The following is a 20,020-nucleotide window of genomic DNA, read 5'->3' as shown; positions in this document are numbered from 1 at the left end:
TTTTTTCTCCGGCCACTCCGGTTTCCTCCAACGTGTATAAACAGTCATGATGGAGTTTTCCATATATCCCAATATAGGACCACAGAGCTTTGGCAATTGTGACTGCCGGTTTTGCTTTCCTTCCTGCTTACCTGTGGTTTGCCATGCCTATGTATAGAAAACTACGAGTAGTACAAATTCTATAGCGTTTTGAGATGCAAAATACATGAATGACTGTTATTGGTGCCCGTTATTGCATAGTTAACAGCTCCTTCCAGTTAATAAGTATGCACTTTGTGGTTAGTTTTATATATTCCTTGTTGCATTTACACCTTTGATAAGCACTACACGATGAACTACCCATTCTCTTGGCCACTCATTTGAAGGTGGTACACAAGATGATTATGTCTGGGAGGGAGGGAGTCCCAATGTGGACCCACCTCCTCAAGCTCCCCGTGATGCTCGGTGACGCTCCTCCACTCCCTCGCGTGGTCACCGCATCCTCCTTGCCGCCTGTCACATCGCTCCGCCCAGCGGGCTCCACCGCCCCGGCTGCTCTGCAACCCGCGCAGTCGCCTGCTCCCGCGGACGGCGCGGGCCCCGCGCGGGCCGCACAGGCCACCGTGCTCACCACCTGCAGCAGCAGGGCCTCCTGGATGCCCGGCGGCACGCAGCGAGGGGGCGGTGGCGGCAGAGGAGGAGACGGCGGCGGCGACGGGCCTCTCGCGTTGTTGTTCAGGTTGGAGTTGGAGCTGGACGGGGAACCCCGCGGGTGACGCTCGCTCCAACGATCGTCGGCCGCCGCGTTGTCCGCGTCTGGCAAACGCCGCCCGCCGCCACCATCGTCGCCGTCGTCGTTGTCCTCGTCGCCGCAACCCGTCACCTCCTCCTCTTCCTCGCCGTCATCCTCGTTGTTGTTGTCGTCGATCGAATCTTCTGGCACCGCGAGGTTCTTCCCGTCGCTTTCTCCGCTGCAACTTCCACCGTCATGCTGCGTCTGCTGCGTCTGCTGCGTCTGCACGTTCGGGTGATGCGAGTTCGCAAACGCCAGGGGGGCAGGCTGCCGCTGCCGTGGGTGGTAATGGTGGCGGTGATGATGGTGGTGATGGTGGTTGCCCATCAGCTGGCTGGTCGATGCGGGTGGTGGGGTGCTCGGGGGACGCTGGATCTGTAGAGGGCGCCGCGTGGCCAGCGTCTGGGGCAGTGAAGCACGACGCTCGCCTGGGTAGCAGCTCACGTGGTTTGAGAAGAGCCCCCCAGACCGCTGGACAGACCCCCAGACCGGAGTGCAACAAGGGAGGAAGTGCAGTAGATTAGTCAGGGTTGTAGTTCGTATGTATTCATGGATTAGCTTTGTACTGACAGATGCATAGTGGCGGTGACGCGGTCCAATGGGAGCGAGTTTGCCGCCTGTTGCATTAACCATCAAAAAAATGTATTTATTTATTTAATATTGTTTTTATTTCATGTTGTTTTTTATTCTATTTTATATTATTATATTTGTATATTTTTGCCCACTCAGGCAAGGCATGGGCTTTCTCCGGGTCCTCCGGTTTCCTCCCATGTTTATATTAAACACGAGTCATCATTAATTGGCTGAACACATTTTAAGCTAAAAACCCAATGTGGCAGGACCCTGCTATGACGCATTGCGGCTCTCCTGGATAAATAAGCACATTCCCAAAAATCCACAGTGCATGTGTGCGCTCGGTGCGTGCCAGGCAGCCCAAAAGTACCACCGATTTCAGGAATTTAGAATTACCCGGAATATGCCCTCCTCGCCATCAGCGCCACTCTCCAGGTCATCGTCCTCCTGCAGCTCCCCCGAGATCGCGCGTCGGATCTCAGGGCCCATGTCGTGCAGCGTTCTTAGCCCAGCCTGTGTGACGCGCGCATGGGTACATGCATGCGTGTATGTGCACATATACACGCACGTGTATACATATACACAAATTGTTTACATACATGCGTGGACTCATACAAGTATAAAAACAAAGACAAAGACCACCCATATATCCATACAATTAAACAACTATGCTTTGTTTAATTTTGTATAAACATTGTTAATTTTTTTGGTATAGGTTTTCATATAAGCTCTCTTGGGTTTCCGACCTCACCTGCACACCTTTTTTTAACCTTTTTTTATTTGCACTGCTTGTCTTTCACTTTTTTGAGCGAATAAACAATACCATATAGGCTATCTCTTAGGTTATTTTGGTAAAGTCACGTAGATAGTAAAATAAAAAAAAAATAGATCACGACGTTTCGATCGCAACAACAAGCCATCATCCTCAGGTGAAATAGAGAAACACGCCTCTGTCACGAGGCATTATATAGAGGGGGAGAGGGGAGGGGAGGCCGCAAAGGGGCGAGAGGGTGGGGATAGAATTCAAAGAGGGATTGGGTGAAAGAGAGAAAAGAAATGTGACAAGGAAGCTGAGATATAAAACTTAACAAAATGTTGAAATGTAATGCAACTCAGAGAGTCGGCTAGCACAACAGTTAACACTTTACCTGGTTGATCAACGTCCTTCCAAAGATTGCTAAATTTTGCATCCCTCTTCTCGGTTTAAATTATATCTGAGTTGTGTAGAAAACCTCCCCGTAGAGGCGGTTCAATCTTGATTAGAAGCTTTCGTGATTTCATCCTCTTAGGTTCTAAGCTTCCTTGTTCTAAGCTTGTCACATTACTTTTGTCTCTTTCACCCAAGCCCTCTTTGAATTCTATCCCCACCCTCTCGCCCTTTTGCAGCCTCCCCTCCTCCCCCCTCTATATAATGCCTTGTCACAGAGGCGTGTCTCTCTCGTTCACCTGAGGACGATCGCTTGTTGTTGCGATCGAAACGGCGTGATCTGTTATTTATTTATTTCCCTATCTATGTGACTTTACTGAAATAACCCAAGAGTATGATATCCTGCAGTGACGAAAGCTTCTAATCACCATAGAGGCTGTTGGGGCAAGTGCTGATTGGGAGCGCCTATCAGGGCCAGCACGGTACACGACAGGGTCGGGTGACAAGTACCACGCCTGGCAGCGGTTGTCTTCCCCAGCGCTCATGTTTACACCCTCCACCAGGTTCTCATTTATGACTGAATTTATCTTGGGGAGGTCCAGGACCGGATGCAGATATTCGTTACAGAAGCTGGCCGTGCGCAGGAATTTAACTCTGGTTGCCCGGTTCGTGGTGCAGCGCGCTATCCACTGCACCTCGCCCTCACACGGGGTTCGCTGGACCGTCACCTGCAGGGCGATGGTGTTCCTAGGCCCAATCCCCAGTGCCCCCAGCTCCTTGCGCTTCTTGAACTTGCGGAAGTAGTCCTGGATGAGGAAGGTGGCGTAGAACTTTCCCACGGTCACCTCATCATCTGCTGGACAGGGCAATGTGATGCACGCACGCCGTGTGGTGGCCGGACGACGAGGTGGCCAGGGTGATGAGGTAGGGAAAGGGGGGGCAGGCGAGAACGAGCAGGGGAGTGAGAAGGGTGTGGTGGCGGGGAGGGGGGCAGCAGCAGATAGAGCCTGTAAGCACCATGCAATCTGGCACCCTGCTGTTAACAGTCATTAATAAGATTGCTGTTTAACGCAGTTGCTGGGCACAGACCCAAAAGCACAAAAATCTCATGCGGTGAAAAACAATCAGCAACTGTTGACTTTGTAATCGTAAGAGTTGACACGTTTCTTGAATTGAGTAACGTTATTGTAAGAGCTTAAGAGAAGAGACGATGGTGATGGGAGGAGGAAATCCCATAGTGAAGCAGTGCGAGGGAAGAAGCAGAGCGATCATTGTCGTGGCCTGTAGTGTGGCGAGTGTGCGAGTGGATGAGTGATTGAGTGCGTTGTTGTGAGCTGCAGTGTGGTGGTGGGACACAGTGCGGTAGATGAGGCGAAGCAGTCAGTCCGCTAGAGACAGATTCCTCCACATGGGAGGAGGAATCGACGTGTGGAGTTGGTGGGACTTCACTTTGTCGACACAGACAGCCAAGCAGCAATCACCTCCGGCAGGGGGAACCACTTGATCCAAGAGCTTCATGTTTGTCCGCTTCCAGATTTTCTTGATGACAGCTCGCAGTTCCTCGTTGGCCTGCTCAAGGTTTCCTGCAAGCACGTACACTCGCACATATCTGTTCATGCCCCAAACACTTGCGACATAAATTACTTCATAAATATCACCCATAATAGAGGTGTTTTGGGTTAGATCACGTAAATATAAATGTGTCGTTAAACCCGCCACCACCCACCACAGCCAATTAGTAAGGTTTGTCACGTAAACAGAACGTGCCAATTCGTCACTAGTACAGCACACCGGTGTGTTGGAGAGCAAATCCACAACATTTACAATCCGAGTACGACGTGTCGCCAGTAATTACAACCAGCTTCATCAGGCGACGGCCAGAATCTGTTTCGTTCCTTAAATAGAGGGATCTATGTGATGGCGTCACTTGTGATCTTTCAATAAATGTTTGGCTGAGATATCAACTCAACTGTCATTGCACAGGAGTGGCAGAGAGATGAACTGTTGATCTGGAGGGAGGATATCGGTGGTAATTAGTGGCAGGGACTGCTGTGCGCTGCCTACCGTCCGTTTTGATTTTGAGCGAAGTGCGGACGAGGGCGAAGAGCGTTGCATTGAACATGACGGTGCCGTCGCTGTTGAGAGGCATGTTCATGGAGACGAGGCGCTGTGGGGGACAGTGGCACGTGGCATGGAGGTCAAGAGGTCGCAACACCCACAGCGGGGGACGGCCATTGCGAGCGAGAACTCAGGAGATCGACAGTCTTTTGAGAAGCGAGCGGTCGAGTGGCACGGTAAGCTCAGAGGCGTTTCGGTCCAATTGCGTATTGCCAATTAAAAAACGTCGTAGTTTTTCGTGCGGGAACCGAGATTTGGGTTCGCTCACCTTGCAGGCGACGCGGTGCGGGCACAACTTCCCGAAGCCGAGGGGCGGCTGAATGCGCCTGAGCAGCGTCACCACGTCCACGTGCTTGATCCGGCCCCTGTCGCCGCACGCGCAGAGCGAGGTCACGCTGCCAAACTCACATCTCGTCAAATCGGTCAAAACAAATGTCATCTCATCATCGCGGTGTTCAGTTGTGGCGACACTACCCAGCGCGGTGACGTGCTCGATGCCTGTTGCAGAGGTGCGCGGTTCGAGTTCGACAGGACGCCCTGGTTAGTAGTGGGTGTATTAATGGTTAAATATACACCATCAGTTAACTCAATGGGCATTATAGAAATAAGATCAAAAACCAAACAGAAATCAGAGTAAAAGCAACCAGATTACAGAATAAAAAGAAAATACGGCATCAACATAAATAAATGTTAAATCAAATTTATTTCCAGTGACAAAAACTGGCTCAGTCAAATAACTTTTATAAACTATTCGTAGTAAAATTAAGCAACAGAAATCATCCGCATAGACTCAAGGATGATTATTGCACTCATGTGTGAACAGACAATAATAAAATCTGAAACAGACTTAGGGTGATTTTCTGCACGAGTGTGCACACAGACAAGGATTATAAGTGAAATACAACTGCGAATGAAGCTATCGCAAAGATCAACAGGCTGACATGACTTTGTAATTTAGGTGGGAGAGCAACCAAGGACAGGACAGAAGCAATGCAATTCCATGTGTTTGTGCCATTCGCAGAGTCTGAGTAAGTATCAGAATAACTGTCACTCGAAGTCTCGAGGGATAATGGTTGATGGAGTGACAGCCAGGGAATAGAACGTGTCCGAGAGGACGTCCATCGAAAAGATGGAGCCATGATATCAGTTGATGTGCAGGTGCTGGTTGGATTGTTGCATTGTAGGATTGTGAGAGATGGCGCAAGCTTGGGGAGGCCTTCATCCAGCAGTGGATCAATCATGGCTGGTTATGAAGATTTAATGTTGCTGGGTGGACTGTGTATCGGGGAAGGTGGGTGACTAGGCCCCGTATGTTGCCCATTGATGGTCACTCACTTGGCCTCGGGGTCGTACTCTGCCCAGATCCTCTTGAACTCGTCCAGATGGTGGGGACCCAGGATGGACCAGTCACGTGTTAGGTAGTCAAAGTTGTCCATGATTACGGCCACGAAGAGGTTGATGATCTTTGAGAAGGAAACAGAACATGGGTCAAGGCGTCCCTATGATCCAAGGAACATTGGGTGATATCCTGTCTCTATCTCCTACCTTGACCCCCTGTCCCCCAACTCTACCCCTATCCCTGTCTCTATCCCCTACCTCGACCCCCTGTCCCCCAACTCTACCCCTATCCCTGTCTCTATCCCCTACCTCGACCCCCTGTCCCCCAACTCTACCCCTATCCCTGTCTCTATCCCCTACCTCGACCCCCTGTCCCCCAACTCTACCCCTATCCCTGTCTCTATCCCCTACCTCGACCCCCTGTCCCCCAACTCTACCCCTATCCCTGTCTCTATCCCCTACCTCGACCCCCTGTCCCCCAACTCTACTCCTATCCCTGTCTCTATCCCCTACCTCGACCCCCTGTCCCCCAACTCTACCCCTATCCCTGTCTCTATCCCCTACCTCGACCCCCTGTCCCCCAACTCTACCCCTATCCCTGTCTCTATCCCCTACCTCGACCCCCTGTCCCCCAACTCTATCCCTATCCCTGTCTCTATCCCCTACCTCGACCCCCTGTCCCCCAACTCTACCCCTATCCCTGTCTCTATCCCCTACCTCGACCCCCTGTCCCCCAACTCTACCCCTATCCCTGTCTCTATCCCCTACCTCGACCCCCTGTCCCCCAACTCTACTCCTATCCCTGTCTCTATCCCCTACCTCGACCCCCTGTCCCCCAACTCTACCCCTATCCCTGTCTCTATCCCCTACCTCGACCCCCTGTCCCCCAACTCTACCCCTATCCCTGTCTCTATCCCCTACCTCGACCCCCTGTCCCCCAACTCTACCCCTATCCCTGTCTCTATCCCCTACCTCGACCCCCTGTCCCCCAACTCTACCCCTATCCCTGTCTCTATCTCCTACCTCGACCCCCTGTCCCCCAACTCTACCCCTATCCCTGTCTCTATCCCCTACCTCGACCCCCTGTCCCCCAACTCTACCCCTATCCCTGTCTCTATCTCCTACCTCGACCCCCTGTCCCCCAACTCTACCCCTATCCCTGACTCTATCCCCTACCTCAATGCCTTATACTCGAGCTCTGTGGTTCTTAAACTTGTGTGCAAGCATCCCCTTGGGGTACGAGATGCCCTTTCTAGGGGTGCGAGACATGGTCAGATTATTTTAGAAGGTAAATCATCTAAATAACTAATTAAGCACGGGGACGTAAGTACAATAACTTTGTTTCATCAAACTCTATGCATTTATTAACATTAAAAATGTTCTTCTTGGTTCTTTTGGTAAAGTCACGTAGAAGGGAAGTAATAAAATAATAAAAATAAAACATAATAAAATAAAATAATTCTCACGACGTTTCGGCTACAACGCAAATGTTTAACGATTAAGAACCAAAGGGGTGCAAGGATGCAGTAAAGGTGAAGAACCACTGCTCTAGCTCTACCCCTATCGCTGGCACCACCCGCTGGCAGTGCCTGGCAGTACCAGGAAGGCACAGAGCATGTAGAAGCTGACGAAGTAGAAGATGGCAAAGCTGGATCCACAGGAGAACTCCTCGCCCACGCTGGCGTCAGCGTCAGGGTCACAGCGTCGGCCCGGCATGCAGGCCAGCATGATGTCCTGCCACGCCTCGCCCGTCGCACACCTGCCCGGCGGCATAGCGGCACACGTGAACATGCACGCCAATGCAAAGATCCCCAGCGTAGTGCCATCGGTGCTGCTAGCGAGCGCCTATGAACGTTGACAAGGCATCACCTCCTTGCCGGGCCGCCTTTATCTCCCCAGTGGTGATATTGACACACCGCAGCACTCCTTTAAGGCTGAGTCGACCTAGTTAAGTGCCAGGAGCTTTCAGATTTTCGACACTGATTTTATCCTTGACTAAGAATCGATATTTTGGTCACTGGGTTTGAGGCGCAGTGCGTGAATGCAAGTGTGTGTGTGTGAAATTGTGGACGCACACGCGCGCATGTGCGCTTGTGTGATTCCAGCTCACAGCTAACACCAGTAATGCTTATCTGAACCAGTCATGGGACTCCCCAATGTAGATTCGGCCTCAAAAGAAAAGAAGGTACAATGTGTAAAACATCACCATGAGAGGGACAAAGGCGGCCAGTCGAGGCGCTGGGCAGCCACCCCCTTGTGTGCCGTATCGGCCTTCATGGGTGCTGCTCGCTAACAGCACTTGCCCCAATAGTCGGTGAAGCCTATACAGGAGTCTCTGTGTTTGTCTTTGTGTGTGCACGTGCATGACACCTGAACAGTAGCAGCACGGCCTGCGGAAACGTCTGGAAGTTGTTGTTCCTGTTGATCTGCGAGCCGTCTTGCATGGCAATTTTACCGAACATCTGTTCCGACGGAAGCATACACGCAAACAAACCACACTCAAAGCGTTGCTCCGTAAGATGTCACTGTTGTGTTAAATTTGTATTACGTAAAGAAACTTTCGCGAAATTTGCAGAGGCCCCAGAGCCCGGGGGGAATGCTGACCTGCATGCCAATGACGGCGTAGATGAAGAAGAGCATGACAATGAGGAGAGCGACATACGGCAGGGCCTGCGGGGAGAAGTGCGTTACGAGGGTAGCGAGTGAGTGAGCGGGCAGGAGAGCAGTCGCCAAGTTTATAGAGACGGCTACCAACACTAGTGATCAGCCAGGTAGCTGACTAACAGAGCAACCAGCTAAGAAGCTACCAAATCCCTCAGTGCCTGCAAACGAGCAAACCACCACCACTCATTCATCCAACTGACCAGTCACCCAACCAACAAAGCAACCATCGAATCAACATCCCAAGCAACAACTCAAGCACCAATGGACCAACTAACCACCCATTTGCGGACTCCACAATCAACCCACCCATCCACTCCACGGAGCTCCAGGGCTTCTACTCAATCATTGAATGATGCACATATCCACTCACCCACCCACCAACCTATATAACCAACTACTCAACCACTCAACCAGAGAATCATCCAAAGACAAAGATCCCCCTTATCGCACCTCCAATTAGCACGGTTGGCCACATATGGTGCGAAAGAAGTTCAAAATACATACATACAAGTCCTGTTAGTGTGCACCTATGAAGCCTGGCATGGCACATGAGGGGGTGGGTGGCCAGGACCACTCCTGATCACCTTTGTCTCCCGAGTTGCAATGTTTACACACCACACCAGGTACTAATTTTGGGATAAGTCGACCGAGGGGAAGCTTGGGACCAGTTCAGATATTCGCCGCCGATGTTGGCCATGAGTGGGAATCAAACTGGGTTCATAGCACAGTACGCTAGCCGCGACACTACCACTCCCCACTAACGCTCCCATCTACAAACTCACCCACCAACCTAGATACCAACTCAGACAGTCACTCACCCATTGCACCAACCACTCAATCACTTGACCAACAACAACAGTCGCCGCTCACCAATAAGTGGCAGTGACGTTACCGTGGCGATTGCGCTATGCTGGGTGCACTTTGAGGCCACGTGAAGTGTCGAAGGCCTACTGGCAGGAGGTCACGGAACAGATCCAGGTGCCATGGGTTGACTGAGATGACTGGCAGCGTCCTTCACGAGCCTGAACCACCCAGCTACCCACCAACCACTCAACCGTTAATCGCTCGTCCTCAACACACCTGGAAAGACTTGATGAAGGTCCAGAGCAGCGTGCGGATACCCTCGCCGCGGCTCAGCAGCTTGACGAGGCGCAGCACGCGGAAGAGGCGGAAGAACGTGATGGAGATGCGGTTGTTGTCCTCGGCGGCGCTGCCCGAGTTCTGCAGAAGGAACCGCGACGGTGGCGTGAGCAGCGGCAGCGGCAGCCTCAGCCTCGCAACGACGATATCTTCAGTGCCCTCGTCCTGACCCCGATCCCTGACCCTGACCCTCGGATTCAATAATAATCATAACAGATAAGCAAATAATGTATCCTGCCCATATATGTCCCTCCACAATATGGAACGTATTTTTTAAACATACCATCAGCCCTGTGACTTTCTGGGAGTTCACCAGCATTGGTTCAATCAAGCCTGTTGAGACATTGCACGTCAAATCTGTTCCAGAGTTTGCTTCTGTTGAACCAATGCTGCTGAAATAATTCACTCTCAGAAGGCTGTATAGCCGTTGGAAGGTGTACAAATATTTTATTTTATTTTCACGTGGAGAGACAGATATGGGAAGGAGGCAAACTATCTGCATACCTGCCTGACACAGGGTGATGCACTGCTCAATGCGAGTTCAATATTCAAACGTCTTCACCTCATGAGTTCGTGTCAAGAATAATTTTAAGAGACATGTTGAGGAGGCTCCCTTAACAGCCTGGCTTTGCCAGCTCACGCGGCGGCCTCTGCCGCTGGCTCCGCTGTGGGTTGCGCGTGCTTACCAAAGCGACTTCCGCGAGGGTCGTGTGCTCTGGCGTCTTTAGGGACAGCACGGGCAGCACAGAGGGCGGCACACAACGGGAAGCGGTGAGGCGGCTCGCGCCGGCGACGCTGTCGTGAGAGATGGCACTTCTCCGAAAAAATAATCCTGCTGCTAACGAACCTCCCAGCTGCCATCGAGGCCGGGCTGGGCGATGGAGCGACCACGTATCTGCACTAAGTTTCTGTCAGGACCGGGTATGTGCCTGGTAGTTAGATAGGTAATGATTCACCCCTACCCACCACCGATTAGATGAGATGAAACGATGATGCATCAACTGTGTCTCATTTGTCCAGGTTTATTCGGCCTAATAGCATCGTCATGTCACGTGTGGCTAGGGTTGAAAATAGTGTGAGGGTTTGGTTCGTGGTTGGGGTTACAGATAGGAATAGATTTGGAGTTAGGATTGGCTTGGTGATGATTGGGGACAGAGTTAGGTTGGGTTAGGTCATATTTCTGACTGAATATTTTCCGGTTTGCAGGTAGATTGGTTAGGTGGCACGTCACGAGTATTAGCCATATTTAGAGGTACACTGAATGTTTTGTCCCAGATATGCCGGCTGTGGAAATGCATTGCGTGTCACCAACCCAGACAGACCCGACTGAAGCCAATCCCTAGTTGGCTGGAACGGAAGTGTGCAGCACAGGTTCTCAGAGAAGCAGCATTTCACATGACACGGAGTATCACATCGACGCCCGCCAGACCCTCACAACACTCACCGGGAGGGGGCAAGGGCGGACACCAAGGGCTGGGGGGCATCCACACGGACCCCGTCCGCCCACCACCTCTACTTAACCCTCAAACACCGCCTTCCCCCCCCCAACCCTAACCCCACTCTATGAATCTTCATCTCTCCGCAACTATCCGGTCGGCACTGAACTCTCACTGTTGCTGCTCTCTCTGTTGCCATTTCGTTCGCTGCTGCCCATAAATCCACTGCTGCACACTTTTCTGACTTTTAATTTGGGGTACCATGATGGCGAGATTTTAACTACCTCGTTATGTATACAGAGTGTCGTGGGATCGGTCCTGACCCTAATGCCTGCTGTATAGTTTGAGTTTGCGTATTCTCCCCGTGTTTGCGTGGAGTTTTCTCCAGGTTGTTCGGTTTTTCACTCCAGGTTAAGAAACATGTGTTTAGAGTATTTGGCGGCGATACATTGCCACACTATAATCCACTTCGTTGAGTTTTCATTTGTGGCTATATAGCTCAGTGAGCATTACCTGGTAAAATAAATGATAAAAGTTAACAGTTTTCAGTTTTGATTCACTGCTGCACTCTGCTGCCCTTAAATTCACAGCTGCAATGTTCTGATGTATTTTAATTCACCACTGCACAGTGTTGCACTTAAATCACGACTGTCCTTTAATTCACTGCTGTATACTCTGCTGTGTGAATTCCTCGGCCTTCGTCCGTGCGAGGCGGTGCGCTTGACTTGCTCCTCTACCATTCCTCTCCCCCACCTCCAAACCAACCTGGCACAGCAGATTGTCCCTGGCTTTGCTGTGAAGTCTGGACTTAAGAGTTTAATGATTTCAACAGTTAATTCAATCTGACACTGCGCAATCTATGAGAAAAGCCACCACAGCAGGAGAATGCTGATAACTAGAAACACATATATTTAGCAGCAAGCAAAGGTGTAATGTTTATAAATAGCAGAAGGGCACGACTGCCATCCATACGCCTTACATGCATGTCAATAATGGTCTCAGCCTTGTTTAGGCCAACAACTCAAGAGCTGAATATCCGCCCGGGTTTAGAAGAGACGTTAGAACGTCCACATATTCAATTCTTCATAATTCGGTGGTCTGAACACTATTACGGTTGCACGTTCAGCTCTTGAGTTGCTGGTCTAGACAAGGCTGAGAGCATCATTGTACATGCAATGTGGTGGTCTAAATGCCTGATGGAGTACAAGTCTGCGTATTCTTAAGTCTAATACTCATAATTTATTGTCATCATCTTATCTAGAAGAAATACACTAAGTCTCAACTCTCTAGGGTCCTGTTGCATTGGGATGATTTGCCAATTTGTGTTTGTCTGGTTACAATTGAGTAAAAATTATTAACAATGTTGTTTCATTTGAACACGGCATTATTAATGTAGATTGCAGATTGCAACGCTGTAGAATGTGTAACCACAGCAGGAAGGCAGTGAGAACTCCTGCGTACACAGCACTGGGTCTCAGGCTGCACCACCACGTTCAACAGAGTAACCGGATGTCCCTTTTACCCTCCTTTTCCCTCCGCCTTCTTTCCTCATCCTGGCCAACGAAGGGTAGGGCCACCACCTCTCCCACAGTGAAAACCCGGACGTGTTTCTCAGTCGGCCTAGCCATGTAATCAAAACCGTGCAGTTTACTGCAATAAAGTTCAGCACAAGACCGGTAGGAGATCTCGATACATATCAACTCTTGCCACCCGAACACTGATGACTAATGGGCATGTGGCCGCTCCACCAGAGTACGAGCCACTGGCACCACCACGATTAGTAGAGCAATGCTGGTCACATTTCAGTGGGTATGTCTCTCCTGCTCTTGACTCCCCAGGACAGAACGAATGGGATGAGTGGAAATGAGAAATGCGAACAGAGAAACGCAATGAAGATTCATGCTGGGAATTACACCGAGAGACACAGAGAGGAGCACACAGATCAGGGAGCAAAATGCAGGTTAGAGACAGAGACATCATAGTGGTGGTTGAGGACCATTAAGTGTCTCATTGGGCAGGACACATCGCTGGAAAGACTATGCACAAGACTGGTGATGAGATGGTAGTCAAAAGAGGGAAAATACACCACTGTGGGGATGGACCACAAGCGGGACATTACGTCGCATCGGAAAACAGTGAGCCAAGGTAAAGGTGTGAGGAGGCTTTCATCCAGTAGCAGATAGATCATGGCTGCTGCTGATGAAATATGATGCGTATAAGTATCCTTCAATTTACAATCGTTCGGCTTACGAAATTTGGCATAAACGCAATTGATAGACAATGGGACACTTTTCGATGAACGAATTATAATTTCCGCGTTCACAAATTTTAAACGGCAGGCGGCATGAGATCACCCGGGAGGCTGCGTCATCTGTCTGCGACAGTGTCACGGTATCCCTGTAGTGCAAACAGTAACGCCTTTTAAGGACAAATGCATGTCTCTCGCAAGTTGAGGGATAACTGTAATCACAATTGATCGTCGTCGATGGGAATCACGTTTTTGCGTCTGTGGCTCAAAGCAAGAAGCAGTGGACAGCAGAAGCAGTGGACAGCAGAAGCAGTCGGAGCGCGAAGCCGCGTGAGACCACCAAGCGTCACGTTCCCCCGGTACCGGGCCCCAGCCGCGTGTGTGACTCAGGGTCGTCGTCCCCCCCCCCCCCCGTTACACTTCATCTCCGTACACCACAAAGACGAACAGCAATCACCAACGGAAATGTAACACGAGAGTAAATTTAACTTGCAGATTTTACCGCCCCTATTCGTATCGTTGCAGCTCACCATGGGTGAGCTGAAGAACAGTTCTCACAGCTACATTTAGTAATTAAGTTTGCGACATTTCACTTCAGAATTGGTCTTCAACTCATCGGTGAGCTGAGGGAAGAGTAATTAGCATGTTGAACGCTTGGTCACATGACAATTTAATTTGTTTAGCTAAGCTGGGTGGTAGAGGGTTGTACAAGACAAGTTTGGCGACATCACGTGACATAACCCAAAAAATAAAGACTCAGGAGGGTAAGTGTCACCAGTGAATGCAGATTGCCTGAGCAGCAGCAGCAGAAGTCACACACAGTGCCATACCCAAATAAAGTTTCAAATGCGTTCCGACGGGTTCTGACATTGCTGCTGCTTTGGCTTTGTTACAGTGGGAAGGTTTTGAGGCAGATGGGTCAGCGATGGCAGTGAGGCAGCGGGGGGGGGGGGGTGCGTGGGATGGATGGGGGCCAGGGCAGAAGGGCACTCTTACTTACGTTCATCTCTGTGATCGCTATGTCAACGATGCTACCCACAACTAGCAAGGCGTCAAAGGCGTTCCATGCATCCGCAAAATAGTGCTGCATGCCAGGAAGATCGAGACAGAGAGAGACGGAGAGACATGGATAGCCAGTAATGGAGAGACAGAGACAGACATGGGCACAGAGAAAAGACGGACATTGATTGTAGAGATACAGCAAGACAGAGACAGGAAGAGCCAGAGAGATGAAGAGAGAATGTGAGACACAGAAAGAGAAAGATGGAAACAGCGAGATTAATAGAGAGATGGAAAGACAGCGAGAGAGAGAGAGAGACAGGAGATGGAGAGAGAAAGCACAATACAGGCAGCGTGAGAGGGCCAGACAGACAGAAGGAGACACATAGAAGCAGAGACATGGACACACAGAAACAGAGAAAGAGAGACATCGAGGACAGTGACGGGGAATGAGAGAATAGATCAAGGGCAGAAACACAGAGAGAGAGAGAAGAATAACAGATTAAATAAAAACGAGAGAGCGGTCACTGCAACGTGAGGGGAGGGTGGGCGGCAGCGGCCTTCGTGCGCGCCGAGCATTTCGCAAAACAGCGCTTCCCCGAGGCGTCCACTCGGCCCCTCACCCCCCAGAAGCACCTGGAGTCGGCGCCCACCTCCACTCGCGAATTTGCTCTGCGCTCTGAAACAAAACAACCCTGTGGTGAAAAGCTCGCCCCGGCGTGTGCCGCGGCTACCCCCTTTCTCCCACTCACTCCGAATTGGAATCGTCACGAGCCCTGCGAACGTTTCGTTTTTCAGCCACTGCGGCCCAGTCGCGGTGCCAAGCAAAGCGACGAGCAAGGAAACAAGGCCGGAGACCAAGACACAGAGCTGTGAGCGGCAGTGAGGTGGCGAGAGCGCTGCGGAGAACACACGGTCGGTCGGATCGTCCACAGCCTGAAGACAGAACCCTCGAGAGAGAAAAACACATTTGCAGAGTTAGTGGGAAACACGAGGAGGAGGATGAGCAGAAGGACGACGAGTAGGATGAGGAAGGTGGAGGATGATGCAGATGTAGAAGGGGAGGAGGAGCAGCAACTCCATGAGGTGTTGGACCCACAGCAGGTTCAGGCTGCTCGCGGGCAAGGGTCGATGGGGAATGAGTGGTGGTGAAAATGTACAAATCTGTTTAAGATTAATAAACAACTCAATTATGAATCATAAAGTAGCCTGTGAAACCCTACAAGTTGATTTAACTCTGTAATTTGTGGCTATCACCAGGAGTCAATGCCCTTCTGCTCACTTCCCAATGCTTTGCTCTCAACCACCCTGCGCCCCCCCCCCCCATTCTAGAGCCCGCATGCAAGCAAACACTTGGGGGGCCCCACAGGCCGAGGAGTCAGCCACCCCCCACACCACCACGAAACCTCATCCGCGTCACTCGGTACTCACATTCAGCTCACTCAGAATGACGTCAATGATGCTGCCAATTACGATGAGGAAGTCAAACACGTTCCATGGGTCGCTAAAGTAACCCTGCGTGAGGGAGGGGCGGGGGGAGAAGAGGTGAAGGAGTCAGCCAGATCTGCTTCTCTTGGACATGTTCACCTACCACGTAAGCGCACTCCGACCGCACACGGGACGCACGCGGTGTACCACGCAACGCGACCCACGCAAGGCAACATTTGTCTTGTGACAAATTTTATCAGCTGTCCCTGCAAAGGATTGTAGGACACAAGCTTGGCAGCCACCTTGAGCCCTCACACTCAACGTAATAACATTACAAATACATTAACCCCAAGTCTTCTTACAAAATACACTAAACCTGCGGGGAATGCGCGGCTATGTTACGGATGTGTTGGCACTTTGAGCAAAATTGGGATTTTTGCGGCAATTATGGCACGCAGGTGAAAAGACATCTCAATGAAATACAGGAGCTCTGTCGTCCCTCTGCATAAAAGTCCCACCACCTATTTTGCCAAAATTTGGTTTGGTAGTTTTTGCCACGGCTCAATTAGATCCGGTTGAACATTACGAGGATGTTGTGCATGTCCAGCGCAAAAACCAGAAGGGAACTATCTTCGACACTCGCCAGGTTTGTAGAGAAGACTTCAAGGGTGGGACCTTGTTTGTTTAGATGTTTCTGAGGTGGACCGTTTTGTGAAAAATGTTATGTGCATGTGCAGCACACGCACACATGCATTTAGTTATTTGCGTGTGGCGTGATCGCGCGGCGGTGTCTACGTCACAAGGGTTAGGGTTTGGTTAGGGTTGGGTTAGGGTTGGGTTAGGGTTGGGTTAGGGTTGGGTTAGGGTTCGGTTAGGGTTGCGTTAGGGTTGGGTTAGGAAAGGATTAGGCTTAGGGTTGGGTTAGGTTTAGGGTTGGGTTAAGGTTGAGTTTGGGTTATAATCACAAATAAATACTGTAATAATTACTGCAAGTTGTGTAAATTCCACATTGCCATGATGGGAGTCAGTCTCTCCACTTCATGTAAAGTGCCATATTCATTGAAACTTATATAGCTATTTATTATTTGCCTGCTTCATATATTTTTTCCTGCACATATTTTGTACACATCCCATCATGAAATAAAAAAGCTGTGCGGCTGATGGAATGTGTAAAAATTACGTGCACAAGTTGTTATGTCGAAAGACGAAGATGTAAGGAGGCATATTGGGTTCACATGGATGCTCCTGCATGTTTTGTCCCACGTGATCGTAGGTCGTGCAGGAGAGGCGGCGACTCGATTGTCTCCCCGCCGAGCCAAGGATGGTGCTTGGAGTTCTGGGCCACGTGGGAGACTGTGAGTGAGGTCCAACGGTAACAGTGGCACCGCTGGGGCTAACGGTAATACCGTAGCCAAGTCTCCAACCCACCCTAGTAAATAAAAATCAATAAACAATTACCGTCGCACACCAGTGATGGACTGCTATCATTGTGCAATGTTGTTATTGTCCCTTTAGTGCTGGAAAGCTCTCCGCGGGCAATTGAGATGTGGTCATTATGTTACAGTTCCTCTCCTGCAGGGCTTATGTTTTTATAAAAAAAAAATGTACTATAATAATGATGTGTAGGAAAACTCAACAAAATGTTGATTTCTCATTTAGATTTCCCCACATTGTTTCATGGCATAGCCTCTGAAACCAGGAGGGTAGCCAGCACCAGGCAATACATAATGCCCAAAATGTTGGCTTATTGGATAAAGTAGCTTAATTTGGTTGGCCCATCTATAAACATTATGCCCTCAAGCTCTCAAGATGAATGGATATTCAGACAACACAATCTGTAAAGCTATCACCCCAACTGTTGGGAAAGAACCATCTGAGGACCCAATCAAAACGATCACCTTGCCATACATAGTCACAAAAAAAATATTTCCAAAATCTTGAGCAAACACAAGATCCAGGTTCGATTTAACACAGTACATAAAATTCGTGATCTGAACCCATCTGTAAAGGATGTGATCCCTGACATGCAATACCCCGGTGTCTACAAACTCAGCTGTGTCTGCGGCAGTAGTTACATTGGGGAAACTAAGCGACATGTCTCGGACCGTGTTCGTGAACACAAGGCAGATCTGAAACACGGTAGGACCAATACCTCGGCCGTGGCTGATCATTGTTTTAATCCGGTGGGCTCACACGAAATTGATTTCTCTAAGATGAAGGTACTTTGCAAACCCACTGGCTATCAACAAAGATTCATTCATGAAGCCATCCATATATACAAACACAATTTCAACCGAGAAGATGGGTACAAACTTAGCAATCATTGGAAGGACGTTATCAACCAGTTTAAGTCATAACTGGCTGTGATGTTCCCATCCTGCCACCTTCCCATGTTAGTTGATATTTTCGGCCCTCCCATTTTACATTAACAGGTTAAATTTCTCACACCAACACGGCCGCCTTCGCATGCCGACCTTGACGTGGCGGTGGCTCTGCGATCTCCCATGAGCATGCTAATCTCTCACATTAACATGCTAATCTCTCACATTAACATGCTAATCTCTCACATTAACATGCTAATCTCTCACATTAACACGCTACGCTCTCACATTAGCATAGCCACCTCAGCGCGCTCGTCGTGGAGGTCGCTCACCCATCTACCATTAACATGCAAATTTTACTTGGCAGCCCTTTAATTGGTGGAAACCCCACCGCCTTCGCGGTCGTCGCCCACCACTTACATTAACATCAGCTGCCCCGCCCACGCTGCTGACATTTAGGCTGCGCCCATTTCGGACCTTTATAAACAGTTTGCCTTTAGAAGCTAACCCCCTTTTCCTGATGACGACCGCTTGTGTTGCGATCAAAACGTCATATTTTTTTGTTATTTTCTTCGAACCTATCTACGTGACTTTATCGAAAGACCCAAAGAATATCATGCCCTCGTTAGACAAAAGCATTGCGATTGTATCAACCATAAAATACCATGGGCGGTCTACTTCACTCAAAATACAATGGGCGGTCTTCTTCACTCAAAGTACCATGGTCAGTCTTCTTCACTCAGAATACCATGGGCAGTCTTTTTCACTCAAAACACCATGGGCAGTCTTCTTCACTCAGAATACCATGGGCAGTCTTCTTCACTCAAACTACCATGGGCTGTCTTCTTCACTCAAACTACCATGGGCTGTCTTCTTCACTCAAAATACCACGGGCTGTCTTCTTCACTCAAAACACCATGGGCTGTCTTCTTCACTCAAACTACCATGGGCAGTCTTCTTCACTCAAACTACCACGGTCAGTCTTCTTCACTCAGAATACCATGGGCAGTCTTCTTCACTCAGAATACCATGGGCTGTCTTCTTCACTCAAACTACCATGGGCTGTCTTCTTCACTCAAACTACCACGGTCAGTTTTCTTCACTCAAACTACCATGGGCAGTCTTCTTCACTAAGAATACCATGGGCTGTCTTCTTCACTCAAACTACCACGGTCAGTCTTCTTCACTCAAACTACCACGGTCATTCTTCTTCACTCAGAATACCATGGGCTGTCTTCTTCACTCAAACTACCATGGGCTGTCTTCTTCACTCAAACTACCATGGGCAGTCTTCTTCACTCAAACTACCACAGTCAGTCTTCTTCACTCAGAATACCATGGGCTGTCTTCTTCACTCAAACTACCACGGTCAGTCTTCTTCACTCAGAATACCATGGGCTGTCTTCTTCACTCAAAACACCATGGGCAGTCTTCTTCACTCAAACTACCAGGGGCTGTCTTCATCACTCAGAATACCAGGGGCTGTCTTCATCACTCAAAACACCATGGGCAGTCTTCTTCACTCAAAACACCATGGGCAGTCTTCTTCACTCAAACTACCAGGGGCTGTCTACTTCACTCAGAATACCAGGGGCTGTCTTCATCACTCAAAATACCACGGGCTGTCTTCTTCACTCAAAATATCATGAGCTGTCGTCTTCACTCAAAATACCAGGGGCTGTCTTCTTCACTCAGAATACCACGGGCTGTCTTCTTCACTCAAAATACCATGAGCGGTCTACTTCACTCAAAGTGGTGGTTTAAGATCCCATGGCGCAATTAGAAAAATAGGAGACCATCTTGTGCCAGCGCCACGGTTCAAGTTTGGCAAATTAG

At 49.7% G+C, this 20,020-nt stretch overlaps 1 protein-coding gene across 6 annotated transcripts in view; it reads right to left on the bottom strand.

Annotated features, from left to right (window-relative positions):
- LOC144721407 (voltage-dependent L-type calcium channel subunit alpha-1D-like) overlaps positions 1–20,020 on the bottom strand; it is a 192,132-nt gene that overhangs the window by 35,591 nt on the left and 136,521 nt on the right. For 2 of the 6 annotated variants that reach the window (XM_078599002.1, XM_078599007.1), the window contains 13 exons: positions 15,867–15,950; positions 10,439–10,474; positions 9,693–9,833; positions 8,553–8,618; positions 8,319–8,410; positions 7,548–7,707; positions 5,946–6,073; positions 4,879–4,975; positions 4,557–4,659; positions 3,974–4,075; positions 3,221–3,348; positions 1,742–1,858; positions 420–1,243 (listed from right to left, as the gene is read on the bottom strand). In XM_078599002.1, coding sequence (XP_078455128.1) covers positions 420–1,243; positions 1,742–1,858; positions 3,221–3,348; positions 3,974–4,075; positions 4,557–4,659; positions 4,879–4,975; positions 5,946–6,073; positions 7,548–7,707; positions 8,319–8,410; positions 8,553–8,618; positions 9,693–9,833; positions 10,439–10,474; positions 15,867–15,950 — 2,078 coding nt within the window. The remainder of the gene's footprint in view (positions 1–419; positions 1,244–1,741; positions 1,859–3,220; positions 3,349–3,973; positions 4,076–4,556; positions 4,660–4,878; positions 4,976–5,945; positions 6,074–7,547; positions 7,708–8,318; positions 8,411–8,552; positions 8,619–9,692; positions 9,834–10,438; positions 10,475–15,866; positions 15,951–20,020) is intronic. The other 4 variants (XM_078599004.1, XM_078599005.1, XM_078599006.1 and 1 more) reach the window with 4 other exon arrangements.

The sequence above is a fragment of the Lampetra planeri genome, chromosome 11 (assembly GCF_965212315.1).
Source record: "Lampetra planeri chromosome 11, kcLamPlan1.2.h2, whole genome shotgun sequence".
In the NCBI taxonomy this organism is placed as follows: Eukaryota; Metazoa; Chordata; class Hyperoartia; order Petromyzontiformes; family Petromyzontidae; genus Lampetra; species Lampetra planeri.
This window is presented reverse-complemented; position numbering and strand designations above follow the sequence as displayed.